Source organism: Gasterosteus aculeatus, chromosome 11 (genome assembly GCF_964276395.1).
Source record: "Gasterosteus aculeatus chromosome 11, fGasAcu3.hap1.1, whole genome shotgun sequence".
In the NCBI taxonomy this organism is placed as follows: Eukaryota; Metazoa; Chordata; class Actinopteri; order Perciformes; family Gasterosteidae; genus Gasterosteus; species Gasterosteus aculeatus.
This window is the reverse complement of record NC_135699.1, coordinates 16,616,311-16,630,483: the sequence shown is the minus strand read 5'-3', so window position 1 is coordinate 16,630,483 and position 14,173 is coordinate 16,616,311. Positions and strand designations below refer to the sequence as shown.

The 14,173-nt window shown below is 50.6% G+C and overlaps 2 protein-coding genes across 10 annotated transcripts; one reads left to right on the top strand and one right to left on the bottom strand.

Moving 5' to 3' along the window:
• Nucleotides 1–377: 377 nt before the first annotated feature.
• Nucleotides 378–11,095, top strand: ciita (class II, major histocompatibility complex, transactivator). Of its 4 annotated transcripts, none has more exons than XM_078084101.1 (22): nucleotides 378–1,018; nucleotides 3,407–3,469; nucleotides 3,632–3,679; nucleotides 3,807–3,878; nucleotides 4,130–4,237; nucleotides 4,400–4,465; nucleotides 4,685–4,732; nucleotides 5,287–5,460; nucleotides 5,862–5,912; nucleotides 5,996–6,118; nucleotides 6,203–6,253; nucleotides 6,354–6,571; nucleotides 6,671–7,992; nucleotides 8,161–8,676; nucleotides 8,799–8,978; nucleotides 9,115–9,186; nucleotides 9,266–9,346; nucleotides 9,437–9,520; nucleotides 9,634–9,717; nucleotides 9,848–9,931; nucleotides 10,144–10,227; nucleotides 10,336–11,095. In XM_078084101.1, exons 1-22 carry the CDS (start codon nucleotides 517–519, stop codon nucleotides 10,409–10,411), a joined length of 4,107 nt encoding a protein of 1,368 aa, XP_077940227.1. In that variant the 5' UTR covers nucleotides 378–516; the 3' UTR covers nucleotides 10,412–11,095. The 4 variants fall into 4 exon arrangements, with proteins under 4 accessions (XP_077940227.1, XP_040045754.2, XP_040045755.2 ...); XM_040189820.2 differs by having other exon boundaries at nucleotides 379–1,018; nucleotides 5,266–5,460; XM_040189821.2 differs by lacking the exon at nucleotides 378–1,018 and adding an exon at nucleotides 1,820–2,018 and having other exon boundaries at nucleotides 5,266–5,460.
• A 240-nt stretch (nucleotides 11,096–11,335) lies between these two features.
• dexi (Dexi homolog (mouse)) lies at nucleotides 11,336–14,136 on the bottom strand. Of its 6 annotated transcripts, none has more exons than XR_005713365.2 (3): nucleotides 14,043–14,136; nucleotides 13,197–13,646; nucleotides 11,336–13,028 (listed from the first exon to the last, which is right to left on the bottom strand). XR_005713365.2 is itself a non-coding variant. In XM_040189831.2 (3 exons), the coding sequence occupies exon 2, from the start codon at nucleotides 13,552–13,554 to the stop codon at nucleotides 13,285–13,287; it is 270 nt and encodes an 89-aa protein (XP_040045765.1). In that variant the 5' UTR covers nucleotides 13,555–13,646; nucleotides 13,957–14,096; the 3' UTR covers nucleotides 11,336–13,028; nucleotides 13,246–13,284. The 6 variants fall into 6 exon arrangements, 1 of the variants encoding a protein (XP_040045765.1); XR_013451357.1 differs by having other exon boundaries at nucleotides 13,151–13,646; nucleotides 13,957–14,096; XR_005713362.2 differs by having other exon boundaries at nucleotides 13,957–14,096.
• Nucleotides 14,137–14,173: the final 37 nt, after the last annotated feature.

The window sequence follows — 14,173 nt, the reverse complement described above, 5'->3', positions numbered from 1 at the left end:
CTACGTTGTTCAATTGGCTGATAAATAACAGGGTTGATGTAGGAAGATGGTGATGAATAAAAGTATTGAGTCTGAAAAGGAACAAATCTTGTCGTGTAAGCATAATCTACCCTCCACCCGCTAACGTTTCTGACGTCTTTTCTATAAACAAATAGCTGAAATAGTTCACACATCTTCCTCTTTTAATGAGACGCTTCCTGAAAAAATCATTGCGCCCCTTTAAAGAGGAAAAAAACAAATTAAATCAACTGTAAATCAACCATCTGAGCCCTGCTGGGCAGTTGTGTGGGGGAGCAGATCATCTGGGACACACCTGGAGGCTGGGTGGGGTGAACACCACCTCTCCTCTGCGCCGACAGTCTGTGACGACCCAATCGCAGCCTCACATCACACCACGGAATAGTGAAAGGGTGCCGATTCAATGCAGAAGCAGGAAAGTGATAATGAAAGTGGATGTGGACGAAGGGGGAATTCTGAGGAGGAGACAGAGCGCTTGGAGCAGGTAGCGGGCCGGGGATGTTGCTGCCTCTGGTTCCCAGTGTGACTCCTGCCTGGCAGGCTGGCGGAGCGCGATGCCCCGATCGCAACGTGGAAGAGGAAACGGAGCTGGCGACGGCCTGCAGGACGCTGCGTTCGCACGCTGACTCCTTTCTTCGATGCGCGGAGGTGGACATGAGAGGCCTCCCTCTCTCCGCAGACGTCGGCGGGCAGCCGGCCTTTTTGGACCAGGATCGCGCGGCGCCGCCGGGGGATGTGGACGGCTGGTGGGAGGCGGACCGGACGGCCGGCGCGGCGGAGGACCTGCTCTCCCTGATGAGAGAGGTGCAATGCGGTGCGGGGTTCCCCGAAGACGTTGCTCATTTACTTTCTCACGCCGACGTCGGCGATCCCCCTTTGTCCTCGGGCGCGGGTCACGGCGTGCCGTCGGGCCTTGCAGAACTTTTTTTTACCACAACTCGCAGCACCGAGGACTCGCAGGAGGATGGCGAGGTGGAGGCGAGCGTGGAGACGCAATGGGGTGAGTAGCCAGTCTATCAGGTCATGTTCTGTACCCCTAGTTCTTCTACCAGCCGGGCCTTTGCCTACCAGAGCCTTTCCCTTTTAATTTCCCCTCCGGTACTTTCCAGTCAAGGCCACAAAATGAAAGGCCGGCTTTGTTCATGCTTTGAAAGGGTCGGTTGCCTGAACAGGCTGCGGCGCTGTACCTCGCTTTCACTTTTGAGTTGGCGTTGATCCCAAATACCGAGCATGGGAGGAAAGAAGGCTGTGTTTTCACACTGCAACCAAAGACACAAAGACATCTGGAGCTGGCGGTGATGTCATGGAACGGAGAGGGATTTGATCTCGGATGTGATTTAGCTCGAGCCCCGATCCGTTGGATAATTCAGACTTGAGTCTTAGTTAGAAAAGACACCCACCATAAAGCCTCAGACTCCACCTCGCCTCCCTTTGTGTTCGGGTTCCTCACTCCTCCGGTCACCTCGCCGTCAATGACTAAACCTTCCCATTTTAAGGATTGAGCGCCACATTTGACCCCCTGGGTTTGTACGTGCATGTTCACACACACACACACACAGTTTTTCTGCCGGAAAACTTTTAGACAGGTAAACAGGGATAAATACTTACTGCCAGATCAGTTATCTGCAGTAATTGGCAAAGACGGGTAGAGGCGGTACTATCGATGGTGATCTCAGTGATGGGGGGGAAGTTACATGACGACAACAGCAATCAAAGTAATAGATAACTGGGTCAGTGTGTCTGTGTGTGTGTGTCTGTCTGTGGGTGCACAAACTTTTTTATTTACACACCGTCTGTGGTTTCCACTGAGAGCCCCCCGCCCTCCCCGAGAGCTCTAAAGTCAAAGCGAAAGCAAAAGACTGCTCATTGATGGCGCACTTGGCACACTGAGAAGTTGTGCGCGAAGCTTCATCCGAGAATGCGTGGAGCACTAGAAGAAGGGACACAGCCGACCGGAGGGTTTTACTCCTGCAGAAGGAAAGAAGCATCTCACCAGGCAGGTAACCCCTTCATCCAAAGGGCAACAGCAGGATCTGGAACAGAGGGGAGGGGGGGGGGGGGGGGGGCGCACAGGTCCTCTCTAAATACTGTTTATGTGCACGAGCTCCGTTACTGAATAATCCGAATTACAATTTATTTATTTTTGCCTTTGATTTATTTAAGATGGCAAGTTCCTTGTCGATTATTTGTGTGTGTTGTCAGGCAACGAGGCGTCTGCTGCTGTTTGCATTTAAAAATAGCACCTGCTGTGTTATCATCCTCCTCCGTACAGCAGCTGCACGCGACATGCTCGGCCTGGTCGGAGACGTAGATGTGTGATAATGTTGCACACATTAAATGCACACATTGAAAACGTGTTTGCTCACAGTTAATCTCCTAAAGTGGAAAGTCCACGCGTGTGTCCAGGGGTCAGTGTGCCGAGGGTGTGATTCTAACCGAAAGCTGCCGTGCCCGTGTAACCCGAGTGCCTGTTAAACCACATAGTTGCCAAACTGTTTGGCAGTCTGGCAATGACTTCTGGAGCCGACGCCTTTTAGGAACGTGAAAAGTCGTGCGCTATTTTTTTTTTTGTATATTTCCTGGAGTGGAGTCTGAGTTTATTGGTCCGAATGAGTTGAGACGGCAGCCCAGTGGACATGCAGCTGGCGTTGAGGCCGATGTGAAATGACCCACAAACCGAACGAAAAGGTCAAGTGGTTCTCAGAGTTTGTTTAAAAACACAAGGGGGCCGCCGAGGGGCCAGTTAGAGAAACTCCCTTTTTGGCCTTTCAGGCAAAAAATAAGCAGATTTATTGTGTTCAAAGTGGCTCAACGAGTCACCAAGACAGGCCTCTCAGAGCTACCGGCCGTGGTTCTGTCTCATCGCCTGCGTGTGCAAAGTTCATTTGATACGGTTTGATAGTGATTACTAGTGGTGCTTGATCCGTGCGCGAGGAGCCTCGAACCCGCCTCGTAAGGCGGCACCTTCAACTGTCACAAAGTCACTTCTGACTTTCAATTCTGACTTCAGCGCCGTGCACCATGTCGCCGTGCTTCAACTGAAAGAAGAGAGAGAGAAAGAAGGGAAGGAACTACCAACGGCAAACGTGTGCACGTTCACCCAAAGATAAACTTGAAATGTCACCAAAAGTTTTTAAAAAAGTAAAGTAAATCATGCAAAATGTAAGAGAGCTCGGGCAGTTTGCATCTTGAGATGAACGATGCATTTCTCTTAATGAATACAGTATCTCAATCCGTGTGATTCAGATGGCGTATGTTTGCATTATACTTATTATGTATTAAGAAGTAATTCAATCGAGTGCTGCTTCAACACCGCGTGACGCTTTCGGTTCTTAAGCGTCGATATCATCGCTTCCTAATTGCCTTTTGCGTGCGTGTGTGTCGTCAGGTGTAAGGATGCAGGATGTGGATCAGGACCCGTTCATCTGCCCCGACCTGGGAGAAATACCAGGTTAGTGGAGCTTTATAAACCCGTCTGGACTCTGGAACCGTTCCACATGAGTCGTCGAGCTACTGCTTTGACCTCATTTCACACCTCAAGTACTGAATAAAAGACGCGAGAGCCAACTGTGCCAAGTGTTTTGACCAGTGATGCGTATTATTTGTGTTTTAGATGATTTATCTGAATACCTGAACGACGATTACCTTGGGAAGTTTGTGGGTAGGTTGCAACCAGACCTCCCTCCCATTCAGTGTGTAATATATATACGGCTTACACACACACACACACACGTATGAACACATGAATGAACAGAGGGGTGATCGAGTGTCTGCCCCTCTGCACACAGTTCCTTACCTGGACACGGATGTGCTCTTCAATGACCCATCGCTGGAGTGTGAGGAGGAACTCAGCACCTGCAGTAAGGAGCTCTGCTTTCTGTTTCCTCATTTCACGACCAACAAGCAATCAATATGAACCAAGGAGGAATGTGAAAGACCTTCTTTAGATCGTGTTCATCAAAGAAGGGCAGATTCCATATCACCTATAATTATTTCATTTAATTATTTCTGGTTTTTCTGGTTTTGAGAAACATGCTTCACTGCCCTGTTTTTCCAGCTCTGGTTCACTGTGCGTCGCTGATTCTTTTGCTTGCTCTTCCAAACACTTCAGGTGCTCTTCCCATGCACACAGAGCCGGCCGGCCCAGACGTCCCGCAGCAGCAGCAGCAGACGGATAAAACAAGCAACCGCACAGGCAGCAGGAGAAAAAGAGCCCGAGGTAGAAGAACCCTCCCCGAGCTGTGTGGGGAAACCCTGCTGATCCCTCCTCCGTCGTAGAAAACCGAACTTTAGGATTGCAGACACAACATTCTGCAAGTGATGAAGCTACTGTGCATGCTTGGAAAGTTGACTTAGTTCTGCTTTTATTTCTTCTCTCCAGCACCCCGGTTGCAACGATGCACCGATGAGAACTCACCGTCACGGCCCAAAAGACACAGAGCAGCAGGTGACCGACCCCCCAGCGTCTGATGTCTGTTATGCATTCACGCCGTGGCTGTGAAATATTTAACCTGCACTGTGGCAGCAACTAACGCACTTTGTATATATAAATACAGTGTGCTTTAGCAGAAATGCTAAGATGTTTTGTTGTTAAGGAAAGTTGCGGTGGGTTGATGTGAGTTGGGCTGAGGGCCGAGTTGTGATGTTGCCTCTTCAACTCTTCAAGGTCGACCAGAAACCGTCGTGGCGCAGGTTGAGCCACCAGTCACCCGAGGTACGTTCCTGATGTTCCTGCTGATAGACATTACACACTCACCCATGTGTATCAATATTCAAATCACACTACAGCTCAAAAGATATGAATGTCCCTTCAAAATAAAAGGCACATAGGGTACCCATATATAAACCGGAGGCCCAGGATTAGGCTTGTTTTTCAAAATAACAGCCACAACTCTCAGTCTTTGTCAACGGGAAGCAAATCCCATTTAAACTCTTTCCACTTTTCCAACTCATTCATAGTCCTTTAACGGCTTCAGCATACAGATTAAACATCAAACATTAGGCCTACTTTGATGAAGTGACATTTTAGAACCAAGGCCAATCTTGAGCGGCTGGAGAAGAAGCATTAGACCCGTGGGTTAAAGGTTATTTGGCTCTGCATGATGTGGATTTTAGAAACAGGCAGTATCATTCTGAAGTCATTAGATGAGGAGTTGATGAACCAAAAGGAGAACTCTCACTTCAGCCTGCTTCCTCCAGATCAGTTCGGCGCTTTTTATAACTCCCGTTTCTTTGGCACTGACACAGGGTCACATCCGTGTTCTGCAGAGACGGCGGGCCTCTTCGCCCCCCCGCCGAGGATCCTGCACCTCCATCCCTCCATCCAGTTCATCCCCATCCCAGACGCTGCAGCTTACCAGATGGTCCGGGCCCTGAGAGTCTCTCATCCGGTTATCAGCCTTCCACTCCCCAACACAGCTGCTGCACCCACTTACATATTGGGTGAGTCGGTTAGTCACATCCATTCATGTGCAATGTCGACTGTGTAGTCCCATCAATCACTGGTCAAATATGTAGAATATTTTGTCATAACTTTATGTATCCAGTGGCCTACGGAGGCTCCCGAGGCTCAGTCCTTGGTCCTCCTTTATTCAATTAAAGCCCCCCCCCCGTTCCCACGAAAGGATTTGAACATTCTAGAACTTTGGTGGCAGCCGGTGGTTGAATTGAAAAGGACGCCGTCATTTCCAGTGAGGGATGCCGGTCTGCCTTCAGTCAGCATGCTGGGATAAACTTTCCAGAAGATTTGAGCTATGATGTGAACGTAATACCCCCCCCCCCCCCCCCCCCCCGCCCCCATCTATACCCCCAGCACTTACTCCTTACCCCTGTTTCTAATGCAGTTCCTGCTGCCTCACCACCCTTCAAACAGGAAGTGCCCCCCCTCTCCCCAAGTGAGTACACAAGTCTGTGATCTGCCATGTGCACGTGTATGTGGTCGTCTAGGTCAATGACACTTCTTCTCTTGGGCTTGCAGTGGACGGAGCGGTAGCGCCAGTCCAAATGAGTTCGCCCCCCGCCGGATCCCTGTCGGACGCGGCGAGCAGGGCCGGCTCTCCGACGCGTGCCTCCCGCCCCTCCCCCTCCTCCCCCGGCGGCGGTGAGCACCGGTGACTCTGATGTCTCGTTCCTCGCGTGCAGCGTTCTGGGTACAGTTGTTACAAATCGGCCTTTTGCATTTCAGACACGGAGGAATCGGCCGTTCCGCCGTCTCCTGCTGCCCTCGATGTTCCGCGTATGTTGCCACTCGCTCCTCTTCTGCTTTGATGAAAACAACTTCCTTGTGTACATCACAACAGAGCAGCTGCAAAAATGCAGTTCTGTTTGTTTTTCAGAGGTCGTGAAGGACTACATCGTGGAAGCCAAAGCGCACGTTAGTCAAACCTGCCAGGAAATGGAGTCCGGCCTCAGTCTGACTTCTCAGTACGTAGACGTGCAGGTGAGCCGGAAAGAGATTCTCCACTCAGGGAAGAACACCAACAAAGTCCTGGAGAAGGACCTGGTTATTGCGGGAGACACAGATCGACGAGAAAGCCTTTTGGGGCACCTTCAGGTAAGAGTGTCCCGTTTGGGACACAGCAAACGTAGGATTCGTTTATGACATTCGTCCTACAGAAGTACTTTTAATTCCTGTTTGTCTTTTTCCACTCAGATGTTTAAAGGCTCAAAGGGCGACAAACCCAAGCGCTTCGTGTTGCTACTCGGCAACGCCGGCATGGGAAAAACCACCCTGGTCAGGAAGCTGTGCCTCGACTGGTCCAGGAACTGCTTGCCAGAGTTCGACTTTGTCTTCTTTTTAGACGGCAAGGCGCTCTCTTTACCGGAAGCGTCCCACAGCCTTCAGACCCTCCTATTGAACTTCTCCTCGTTGGCCCCTCCTTGCACGGACCCCGAGGCGGTGTACGCTCAAATCCTCGCGGCCCCTAAGCGCGTGCTCGTCATATTCGATGGGTTCGACGAGGTGCGGGACTATGAAATCCTCCTCCAGACGCAGGAGAAAGACTTGATAACGTCGTTGCACAAAGACAGCAAAGCGCCGGCCTTCACGGTGAGACAGTTGTACTCGGCCGTCCTTCAGAGGCTCCTCCTCCCGGGCTGCACCCTGCTGCTGACCACGCGGCCGCGGGGCAGCGCCAGCCAGCTGCTGAGGCGGACCGACAGTCTTTTGGAGGTGTGCGGCTTCAACCCCGCCAACGTAGAAACGTGTTTATCCCGGTACTTCACTGACCCGGACCTCAGAGCGACCGCTTTGGGCTTGTTAAAAAGCAGCAGCTATCTGCAGCTCCTCTGTTGGAACCCTGGACTGTGTCGGTTGGTCTGCTTGGCGTTAGAACACTGCAAAGGTTTAGGCCACTTGCCGAGAACTCTAACCGGGCTCTGTCATCAAGTGCTCTGCCTGAAACTGGAGGAGGAGAGAAGGAGCGCGCTCTCGGAGGTCGGACCTCAATCGCTATCTGGGCGATCCGTAGAAAAACCGCAAACACAAATCTCAAGTTCTCCGGCCGTCAGGCGCCGAAGAAGCACGCGGCCCACAGCGCCGGTTCACACCCGCTCTCGCACCCAAAGCGAGAAAGGGGAAGACGGAGTCGACGGAGAGGAAATGAGGAGCTTTGGCGGCGAAGTGGACGGAACTGAGAGAGAGTGGCTTTCCCAGCTGAGCTCTCTGGCCTGGAAGGGCGTCAAAGCAAACTCTGCCATTCTGTCCCCCGAACAAGCCATATCTGCCCAACTCAAGGCGTTCGGCCAAAGGACGGGGCTCTTCTTCTCCTACCCCCGCGGGACGAGGCCGGGTGTCTCGAGTGACGAGCGAGGAGAGGACGGAGAAGAAATGGGAACACGAAAGAATGGCAAAAAGAGGGGAAAGAAGGGGAGGACGTATGATGAAGACGCTGGTGCAAGCGAGGAGCACTTCCTGTTGTGGGCCAACCCTTTCCTGCAGAGCTACCTGGCAGCGGTTCATCTGTCTCTGTCAAGGTACACGTTTCTTGATCGGAGGAAAAGGGGCCTCTTCAGTATCTCCGTTGGAGTCATTTGGGTAAACGAGGTGGTTGATGAAACATCTCATCCCTCCTCAGCCTCCTTTCTCTTCTACTTTCAGCGCTCCGGACTCCCTTGACTCTCTCTTCCTCTCTCCGTCCTCAGGGCCGTGACGGACCGAGCCTTCGTCCAGACGCTCCCTTTCCATCCAGGCCAGAAGGAGCGTCGGCGGCCTCAAAGGGAGGAGCTCGATCTCACCCAGCGGTTCGCAGTCGGGCTCCTGTTCCACGACCGGGCCGAGCTGCAGAGGCTCCGCTCGTCCACGGAGAAATCCGTCGGAGACGTGGTGGCCGCCAAGCGGGCTTTGGTGACAGGGCACCTCCAGGGTCTCTCCCACGGGGACCTGAGCCCCGCCCGAGTCCTGGAGGCTTGCCACCATGTTTTTGAGGCGGGTTGCACGCACGGCGGCGAGCGGTTAGTCGCTCACCTGGCCGCCAACCTCCCAGAAGTCCTGACCTTCCACGGAGTCCCGCTCTCGCCGTCGGACGTGTTTGCCGTGAGGAACGTTCTCGAAAGTGGCGGAACGGAGGGAAGGAGGTTCAGTTTGGACTTGGAGGATTCTGGGATACAGATTCCGGGCCTCAGAGCTCTAGTCGGGCTGAACAACATCAGCACGTATAGGTACCACGATTCACAACCGCAAAAGTTCCACCGCACCAATTGGGGTTCCCAATGTTTTGGCAATTCACCCTTTCATCAGTTTCCCGCCGATGTTTCAGTGTCAAACCGTGGGTGTCTCCTAGGGCGTGCATCGCTGATGTCATCTCCTTATGGGAGCAGCTGGAGCAGAGTGGCGAAGACGTCCTCTTGCGAGAGACTGTGTCCAGATTCAAGACCCACCCTCTGAAAGCCACGCGCGCGTGTCACGTGGAGCACCTGGCCAAGCTGGTGCAATTACACGCCCGCAAGAGGCTGTCGCTCAGGTAACACGCCACACACACGCACACGCATGCATGCATGCATACACACAGAAACACACCCGGCGACGCTTTGCAGCACACAAACTCTTGTCTGTCTTTCCAGCTGAAGTGTGTGTGTGTGTGTTGCGTTTGATTGTAGTTCCAGCCAATCGGATTCCGTGCTGTCAGAGGGAGTGCCAGCTGTCAAAGAGCTTCACAAGCTGGAGTTTGAGTGAGTAGCTCTGACATGTGGCCTGACGATGATGACGAGGATGACGATGATGATGATGATGATTAAACTGTCTTTCCAGGCTCGGGCCGGGGAAATGTGCCCCGGTTCTTTCGCAGCTTTGGGAGCTCCTGCCCGGTCTGCACAATCTACAACACTTAGAGTAAATATACACACCAACACTTGTAGTTCTCTCTGTGGGTTCATGTGCTTGTTTCAGGGTGTCTAACCCCCCCCCCCCACCTGCCTCTAGTATGGAGAACAGTAAGATCGGGGACGGAGGAGCAGAGAAACTGGCCGATGCTTTGGTTCACCTCGGTTCTCTGGAGATACTCGAGTGAGTAAAACACAGCATGGCTGATAAAAACTAAAGCTACTAAACTACACGTCACTGAACAAAGTGAAGCATTTAGTGTTCTACATTGCTGGATCCCCTCTTCCTGCGTTTAGTCTCTCACAGAACTGTATCAGCGACGAGGGTGTTAAGAAACTAGCAATCACGCTGAAGGATTTACCCAAACTGCACTGCTTAAGGTATATATATTACACACACACACACACACACACACACACACACACGTCCCCCACAACAACCCCTACAGCTGCACATGATCGAGCCCACTACATTTTCACTTCCCTTTCTCCTCCCTCCATTTCTTTCCAGCCTCAACAGTAATGAGATTTCTGACGAGGGGGCCGAGAGCTTAGCAGCCGTCCTCCCACAGGCGCCGTCGCTCACCGACCTGGAGTAAGAAGCACTTACAGCACATGACATGTGTGTGTGTGTCTGCTTGGATAACTTGTAATGAGAAGGAAAATGTGGCATATCTGTGTTGTCACCAAAGCCTCACTCACCACGCACAAACACACAAACACACACATCGCAGGATGAGCCAGTGAGATTTAATGCACGTGTCGATCGGCTGTTCTGTTTAACGTGTTTCTTCTCTTGTTGGGCAGCTTGGAGTACAACAAGCTGACGGACGTCGGGGCGCAGAGCTTGGCAGCCAGTCTGAGAAACTGTAAAAAAATGAAGACTCTGAGGTAAACAAAGCCTGTGTGTGTGTGTGTGTGTGTAGCACATCCTGCTATTATCTAGCTTCCTTTTATAATCGCATGTTCATTGTGATATCTTCACCATGTCTGTGGCAGGATGTGGAACCAGTGTATTCCGTATGGAGTTTTTGAGAGACTTCAGCAGCAGGACAACCGGATCCATTGGCAGTAGGAGGAGAAGAAGCCTTTGTTGTGTTTCTCATGCACACATGTTGACGCTACACAACAAAGGTTCTAAAGCACGTATGTTCTAGAAACCGTGACTGGAACGAAGAGAGAGAGAGAGAGAGAGATGGTTAATTTAACTGTTTCACAAAGTTAAGAAGCACAATTGCACTGATACTTGAAAATATGAAATCACGGATTTGTTTGCTGTTTATTCACATTTCTGTTGCTGTAAATGAGACGTTGCTTAACAATCACACGCACTTTAAAATGAACGTAAGGGATGTCGCAAGGTTTCTTACTTCCTTTCCTCTTTTTCTCTAATAATTTGATATGTTTACGGAGTTCACTTGTTTGTCAAGCACTTCTTTTGGCTTCCTTTTTTATAAAATGTCAGTTCTCTATTTTGCTGCAAACTGACCTTTTCACTGTTTTAGTGTCCAAACGCAGCAACACTAAGTTCATCATGGTGCTTTTTTATATTTACGCCAATGCGTTTACAGAGTCAGGGAAGACACAATTTTAATATAATTATAAAAAATAATTAATCAATTGCTATAGTGTGTAACAGAAAATTAAGGACACAGTTTTGGGAGCTTTTTTTAAGACAAAATATCCTGATACATTCTAATTAAGACTTACAGTTCTATATTTATCTGACCATATTTTCAAATAAAAAAGTGAAACATTATGCAAATGTATTCTTGTGTATTTAACTATGTGAAATAGTTTCATGCCTTTCTAACATCTTGGTAAACTTGCTGCCATCACACGTTACATCGGTAGTTGACATAATTTCAGTGAGCTGACGCCATCTAGTGGACAGAATGTAGCGTGACATCCAAACGAGCACATGGCCTCAAGTTTCATCAAGATCAACATTTAACTTCTCCGTCGGCTGCAACACAATAGTGGAAGTGGCGAGAAAAAAGCCTTCGCTCAAAGTTTATTAAATGCACATCGGAAAATAAAATTCTGTTAGGATCCCAGAATGTGAACGTCTGCAAAGCAGCAGATGTGGAGGAGGGGAGGGGGTGGCGGAGGGGGCGGGGTTGGCGGGGGGGCAGGTGTAGGTTGCCTGATGACGATCAGTCCCAGTCCCTGTGAGGTCCAGGGGGGGAGGAGGGCGTCTCACGAGCAGTGTGGCATCATGCAGGGAAAATGGCACAGTCTCATGAAACTTTTCCAGAGTTGAACTTTCCATCCCATCATACTGACATCCGCCCGCTAATGCCCCCTCCCTCCCTCCCTCCACCCTCAGAACGACGGTTCCACACTGCCCATCCGCAGGGAGCCTTTCCTGGTATCGAGCCATTGGCCTTTGATCAAATTCCAAACGTGTTTTGCAATACGTATAACTATCGGTATCCTGAGCTTTAGTGTGATTGAGGCTTCTTCAGATGAGTTATTGTCAGTCAGTCGTCTCGACTAATGCTTAGAGAATGAAACGCGAATTTGTACAAATGTTTTTGGTTATTTGGTGAACAACGACCTCATTACTATGATTATTATGCACGATTTGCTTATTCTGAGAGAGGTGTTGCATGCAGCAAAAAACACTGGATTTTCTCTGTTGCCAACAATTCAATACCTAGTGAGTTAGCTGGTGCTCCTCACCGACCTGCAGCATGTACAGCCCTTCCCCCGGATCACACACGTCTGGTATGGAATCGCCTCATTGCATGAACCCGTTCATTATTGCTGCCAAGGATGTACATCTTATTAACATTTCTACATCCGTACAAACCGAAGAGAAGAAAGTGGATAGAAAACACGCAATCCATATCATGCGTTGAGTGTTTTTGTACCTGTCTACTTGTAAAATGAATACTAACAAACATGAATGACAAAATGGCGGGTTGAGAAAGTCAAATATCTGAAGCACGTCTCGTGGGTTCTCCTTCGGCCTTTCGACACAACTCGTGCTGGAATCAGGTGGACACATGCCGGTCAGCTGTGATCGCGGTCGTCGTAGCTCCTGCTGTTACAAATGCATGTGCACAAGACCTCAACTAATAATATGATATCGACCACCAGAAGGCCGACTGAATCAAATAAATAACATCCCTGGATCCTCGATTACGTTCGGGCTCACAGTGATGAGTGTTTTGTGGGACTCTCCTATACCTCAGTTCTGAAGTAGCAATGCATTCTGAACATTGAAGATGAATGAAACTTGTGATTTGTGGTACTCAATGGTTAAGGAAGCAACAGACCGACAGCGGACCTCGTGTTCCCGCTCTGTGCCAGTTCTTCTGGAAGGTCACACTTCTTTGGGGCCGTCCATCCCCGGTTCCTGCACAGCCCGGATGGACGTTTCCACGTCATACTCGGACCGCTGGACCTGAACTGGCTCAAACGCAGACCTCCGAGTCCAGCGCCACATCTCTAGTAACATTTGTTTCCCTCTCAGCTGTCTCCTTCTACTTAAGTGCACGCCTTTAACATTTGTCCTGATGTCCGCAGTGAAGGACACGGGAGGTCAGCGCTGACCCCCGAGGCGTGCGACCGCTAGATTGCAGCTCGGACGGACAGCTGATCCTCCTCCGGTGGGGCGAGCGCTGATCGTGTGGCCGACGGCGCTGAAGCTCTTCCTGCGATAACGTGTTTTGAGCCGAGAGAACCTGAAGCAGCGACCACAACACAGAGAGACAATGACCAAAACATTAGATAGATTTTATGTTAGAACACAATATAGAACCGCTGGATTGTTTAGTAAGTATGTTGTTTAGAATTTTATTCTGACAGTGACACAGAAAGACAACACAACGAGTCTCGTGTGCGCCGCTTACTCTTCCACCGGTGTTGGTGACCACGTGAACGACTAGCTGGTGTCCTCACCGGTCCAATCCGTCCCCCCCGGGCCCGTCTTCTGACGAGTCACTCCAGGTAGCCCTCGAACACATCCAGCTCCGTGTCCGTGTCATAGGGCACGGAGGCCGGATCGGACAGCACCCCGAGCTCCACCAGCGCCTGGTCCATGTCCTCGGGCAGAAACACGATCCCCACATTCAGGACGATGTACTCCATCAGAAAGGCGTAGTAGAGAATGAGGACGTTGACGAAGAACAGGCCCAGATAAAACATATATGGGAGTTCGTCCAACAGCGATTCAACCGAATCTAGCTGGGCATATATTGGCTGTGTCATAGGAAGGGAGGAGAGCCACGGTTCGGTCCACGATGTGTCACCGCTAGGATTCTCTCGGGGGGGACGGAGAGTCCATTTCGGCTTGTCCCGACCTGCGGACAGTGATTGAGAGACAGCTTTTAGTGCGGGTGTATCTGGAAGGTTCCGAAGAAAACGACGTCAACAAAAGCTATGGATACGTGCGTAACATTCGTAGTTAATAATAAAACGGTAAACGGGATTAAAATACGCCATTAGCGAGCTCGACGCATTCTTGACATTCGTCTTTGCGGTTTGCGGAACTCACGCCATGCCAGCTGGCCCGGGCTAAAAACAGTAGCATGCGATGCTAGGTGTGAAACAAAACGCGAGCATTTCGGTAAGTCAGGTCATTTAGAGTTGTTCTTGTGAACACACCCGTACCGGGAAATTACGAAGCATTCACGAGAAGACGCTTCTGACGGTCAGTTCGAAGCTAAACGTCCATTCCAACATTTTAGCCAACTAACATCACAACAGTCCCGGGGCCACAATGCGACACCGGAAGCAGCGGCCGCTGATTGGCTCGCCGACTGGCAGACTGAGCCGTGATTGGTCGGTGAGGTGTCGATCCCTTAACCAGACCCGACGGCAGGACGCG

Excerpts from the sequence above, each read along its gene's own strand:
- ciita (XM_040189820.2), top strand. The coding sequence starts at position 517 with ATGTTGCTGCCTCTGGTTCCCAGTGTGACTCCTGCCTGGCAGGCTGGC. Across the intron at positions 6,572-6,670 it reads GCCTTTTGGGGCACCTTCAG|ATGTTTAAAGGCTCAAAGGG; the intron begins GTAAGAGTGTCC and ends TTTTCCACTCAG. Across the intron at positions 10,228-10,335 it reads AAAAAAATGAAGACTCTGAG|GATGTGGAACCAGTGTATTC; the intron begins GTAAACAAAGCC and ends TGTCTGTGGCAG.
- dexi (XM_040189831.2), bottom strand. The coding sequence starts at position 13,554 with ATGACACAGCCAATATATGCCCAGCTAGATTCGGTTGAATCGCTGTTG.